Source organism: Mus pahari, chromosome 1 (genome assembly GCF_900095145.1).
Source record: "Mus pahari chromosome 1, PAHARI_EIJ_v1.1, whole genome shotgun sequence".
Classification (NCBI taxonomy): Eukaryota; Metazoa; Chordata; class Mammalia; order Rodentia; family Muridae; genus Mus; species Mus pahari.
Genome location: NC_034590.1, coordinates 127993928 through 127999075, shown reverse-complemented (window position 1 = coordinate 127999075; position 5148 = coordinate 127993928). Strand labels below are relative to the sequence as shown.

General features: G+C 46.4%; 1 protein-coding gene across 1 annotated transcript in view; it reads left to right on the top strand.

The window, feature by feature from the left end:
• Positions 1 to 3661: 3661 nt before the first annotated feature.
• The window catches only part of Cep78 (centrosomal protein 78), a 26687-nt gene continuing 25200 nt past the window's right edge, over positions 3662 to 5148 (top strand). The window contains exon 1 of the mRNA XM_021201354.1: positions 3662 to 4050. Within this exon, the coding sequence (XP_021057013.1) occupies positions 3783 to 4050 (268 nt within the window). The 5' untranslated portion in view covers positions 3662 to 3782. The remainder of the gene's footprint in view (positions 4051 to 5148) is intronic.

Below are 5148 nucleotides of genomic sequence, written 5' to 3'. Positions count from 1 at the left end.
TCGTGGTGGCGTGCAGCAGACATGGTGCTGGAGAAATAGCTGTGAGTTCTACATCCAAATCCAAAGGCAGCAGGAAGAAGAGTGACACTTGGCCTGGCATGAGCATCAAAGCTCAACCCCAGTTACATACTTCCTCCCATAAGTCTACACCTACTCCAAGGCCACACCTCCTAATAGTCCCATTCCCTATGGACCTATGGGAGCCATTTCATTCAAACCACTGGGACAGGTTGGGGATGGGGTGAAGTTATCCAACTAAATAGAGGAGCACTGTGTGCATAGGCCCAACAGGAGGGAGAGTGAAGTGTAAACTTAAGGCTTCTTTGGAAAGTCGGTTAGATGGTGTTTTGCTGGGGCAAACGTGTGAAGGAAAGTTTTGTTAAAGTGGACACAGATATCAAAGGCTAAGGCAGACTCAGACACAGCAGAGAGGATGTTCTGCTAAAGTAAGCACATGAAAGGACACGTGATGGAGGATTCTTTGCTAACAACACGCATGTATTGGTCCACCTTATGCTGCATAGTTGAGCTGCATTTATTAGGAATCCATAGAGATAAACACACCAAAAAACTTCTAGTGGTGTGCTGTAGTTTGTTGCCACTTCCAAGGACTCTAAGGCAAGACCCATGCTGAGCCAAGAGTTTGGAGGGTATAAATAGGACTCCACAGAATGAGAGACAGAGTTTGGCTTGCTGGTACAGCTAGCTGTGCAACACTTGTGGGTCTCCCATCTTCACTTAGCTTCATTTCCCCAAGAGACACAGCTGAGAACTTCTGGTGTCCCTCCAGGTCCCTCCTGCTGACTTGAGCCAAGGCTGAGGACCGGCTGTCTCAGCTAGGTCATGTCACCACCATTGCTAACCTGACTCTACCAAATTGGACTGCTCCTGTATCCGTGAAATGTTTGTGAGTAGATCAAGCTGTCACTGACTGCTAACCTGAACTGCTGATTTCCAAGAAAAACAGACAGGAATTGCTTCAAAGAACCTTTCTAAACAGGTCTAGGTCCCCTGTACCCTTTCTATTTCACCCCGTATCTGGTGGGTGGTGGGTTACACGGAAGGTTAAAGCATTTAAGAAACATCATTGAAAAGAAGATTTGGAAAAATTAAAGGTGCAGGAAAGACTATTGGAAACTTCCAGCAATGCTTTGTGTTTGGAGAAGTCAGGAAGAAATGCAGCAAGAAACAAGAGGTATTCCACTGATGGAAGCATCTAACTGCTAAGCTAAAGGACACAGAGCTGAGAAATCTCTGGTTTTCCACTTAGGATGGATAAGCAAGAAGATAAGAGAGATTGAAAAGGGACTGGTAGAGCACAAAAAATTAACTTCAAGAAGAATAGGTAAAGGAAGCCTTAAGAGAATGATGGACAGCTACAATAAAAAAAATAAATGAATTACACAAAATTCTACACCGTAGAGGACATGAGGTAGAGTACCATGCGTCAACATGGATGAACCTAGCAAAAAGAACAGTAACTAGGAAAAAATTGCTAGAGGGTCATGTACAAATGGCAGAAATATTAAGACACCCACTGCAGAGAGGCACAGCAGGCGTGGAGACACAGTTGTCTCGGTGTGGAAGAAGATTGTATCTGTGATGGCGAGAATGCCTCCACAAGGCTCCCCACAGAAATGGTGACGTTTCCTCCCGAGCTAGTTGGTGGGTAAACTAACTCACTATTTTACTTTAAATATTGTACAAAAAACTCACTGTCCATAGCGAGGAAATCTTAGTGGAGCGGGTGACTAGGTGGTGTTTGTGGTGTTGATAAAAGGTTGTAGAACTCACAGTTCATGGGAGAGGAATGTTATGAACACAGTGTCTAAAGCTTGATTGGAGACTGTCATTGTTCTAGAGACTGGATACAAGTTCAGAACATCTGGCCAGTTCTCAGGATTTACGCTAATTGCACAATTCATCACTTTGCACATCTGTAAAGCAGATATGTAACAGTATATTTCTTATGGGGAAAGGTGGAACTCTATTTAAACTGACTGGCTGAATGTAGTGGCTCCTTCCTATAATCCTGGCACTCAGGAAGCTGAAAGATGATGACGAAGACCAGAAGAGGGTAGTCTATATAGCAAGACACTGTATTAAAATAAAATAAAATAAAATAAAATAAAATAAAACAATGCTACAGAAATTAAAAGCTCTAGTTATCAGTGTTAGCCACAATCTTCATCATCCATCCAAAAGAAACAAAAGCCAGAATAGAGTCCTCCACTTACAGAAACACTTCGCAATTGTCAATGACAGACTAAAAACATCAAACTTAGGTTTTAAAAGAAGTGAATGAGGACACAAAAGACTTAACTGTGGACATTTAGCCTGTCACTCATAATGTCTCTTGAATATAGTATGCCCTATAAGCAGCAAATCAAACTCATATCCCGGGCATTTATAAATTTGCTTGAAAGTATTTCAGAGAAATGGCTTAACACTTAGGAGCACTTACTGCTCTTCCAGAGGACTGCGTCCCATTCCCAGCACCTATGTTGAGTGGGTCCCAACTGCCTGTAACTCCAGCTCCATGGCATCTGACACCCTCTTCTGGCCTCCCCAAGCACTGTGCACACGTGTCACATATTCACACACTCACACACAGAGAGAGAAACACACAGACACATACATACAACATGATTAAAAATAAAAACAAATCTTTTAAAAATGTAACTGAAATGGGGACTGGAGAGACAGCTCTTCTTTCAGAGGTTCCGAGTCTGGTTCCCAGCACTGACACTGGCTGGCTCACTACCACCTGTAACACCAGTTCCAGAGGATCTGATGCCTTCTTCTGGCTACTTGCACACGGATATCATACAGGCATGTACCCATAAAAAAAATCCTTAAAAGGAATGAAACAGACTTATGTATTTATTACCCAGAGTTCACTCTGTTTCTGCTCAAAGTAATTCATTTTAATACATAACTAAATAACATGACATAGGGCATACAATAGCTCTGAACTTAACTACTGCGGAGTGAATCCCAAGTTCACTTTCATAGCTATTATGCTGAATGTTACTAACTCTACTAAAATCATTAATAATAAAACTGTAATGAAATCATGGTTTCTCTGTGATACAGGAGTCGTCCTCGAGTACATTTACAGTGCTAACATTGAAAACTAGGAAGAGTCCGAGGCCAACCTGGTCTATAAAGTGAGTTCCAGGACAGCCAGGACTGTTACACAAACAAAACAAAACACCGAGAGAGAGAGAGAGAGAGAGAGAGAGAGAGAGAGAGAGAGAGAGAGAGATCCACCATCAATGGAGGATACTAACTAAGCTAAACTCTAGCTTTGCGTAACCCAAAGAAGAGAGGAATCAACGGAAGGAAGTCTCCTGGTTTGCGTACGTGTTGGGAAATTCTTCTTGTGAATTCTCTCGGTGAGGAAGCATAAACAGTTGAGCGCTTCTAACAATCTTCTCGAGGCCAAGCCCCCTTCCTCAGTTCTCAGGCCAAGCCCTGTTCTCAGGTCGTCACTCCATCGCACCTCACTTTCGGTACCCATCAGAGGCGCAAAAAACTGCAGAGCATCCGCTCGCCGCCTGCTGATGGCGCGCTGGACGTGGCGAGCCCGGGTGGGCGTGGCCTGCGCTCTGACGCCCAGCGAGCGCGCCGACGCATGCGCACACCGCCCGCGGGAGCTCGCCGGTGGCTAGAGAGACGGCGGCGGCGGCTCGCAGGGCGGGCGGAGCGGGCGCTAACCGCCCGAGGCGTGGCGGGAGGCGGCGCGGGGCGGCTGGTGGAGGTCCCCGGGGTTGCCGGTCATGATCGACTCGGTGAAGCTCCGGCGCGACTGCGCGGCCGGCTTCTTCTCGCACTACGAGTACCTGTGCGCGCTGCAGGACTCGGTGCCGCTGCCCGCCGTGCGCGCCTGCCTGCGGGACGGCGTGCTGGACTTCAATGCCGACCGGCTGCGCGCGGTGGACTGGGCGCCGCTGCTCAGCACGCTCAGGGTGAACCGCGACCTGCCGCTGGTGGCCATCAAGAGCTCCTTCCAGCCGTGGCTCGGGGAGACGGTTCTGCGGTCCGGAGGTGCGAGGGTTTGGTTGGAGAAGAGGGAGCCCGGTGCAGGATAAGCCTGCGAAGCGGCCTCCACCTAGCCACAAAGGAGTTTTTGTCGCCGCCTCCCTTGCAGGTTGCCTCCTCGGTCCGTTGTCTGGAGTAGTCAAGCTAGGGAGTACAACTGGAGACTGCCCCTTATTACAGCGAGGAAGACCAACTATGCTCCCCGAGGGGAATATGCATGATAATTTAGCAAATGGTCCCTGCCCTCTCTTTTGGGGGGTTTAAATGTACAGTCTCCCCTCATTCGTAATTGCAAGTTTAATATCGAAAAGGAGGAGGTTAAAGATAGGAAGGAAAAAAATGTATAACAAAAAATATTCAGGGACGTCTTTTATGGTTTTTAGGAAAATATGTGAATGTTTTGCCTTCGCGTGTGTATGTGCTCTATGTGTGTGCAGTGCCTGCGGAGTCCAGAAAAGGGTGTAAGAGGTCGGAGTCCATATGAACCACCATATGGATGCTGGGAACCGAACTCACATCCTTTACAAGAACAGCAAGTATGCCCAACCGTTGAGCCATCTCTCCAGCCCAAGGGACTATTATTTTTGACGAACCGTTGTAAACAGTTGACTCTGGTTATTTGCAGATAACGTGTTTACAAGTTCCTTTCATTTAAATTGTTTATAACTCCCAAGCCAAGTCTTTGGGTGCTTCTATGGTCATCCAAGAACACCTGCCCAGAAGCCAAAAACATATATATATATATATATATATATATATATATATATATATATATATTTGCGTTACCGTATTTGTGTGTTTGTGTATCTTAGTATTGGCATATGTACACACTCAGAAACCAGAAAGGGGTGTTGGGTATCCTTTGATGGCTCTCCACACTTCTTTTTTTTTTTTTTTTTTGAGACAGGGTCTGTTTTCTCAACTTGGCTGGAAGCCTATTCGCCCCAACTGCTCTCTTGACTCCGCCCCCTTCCATGCTGGAGTTACAAGTCCTGCTCCTGAGGCCTGGTTTATGTGGGTTCTGGGATCTGGAACTCCAGTGCAGCAAATGCCCTGAACTACGGGGCCATCATTCCAGCTGATTTCTCTCTCTCTCTCTCTCTC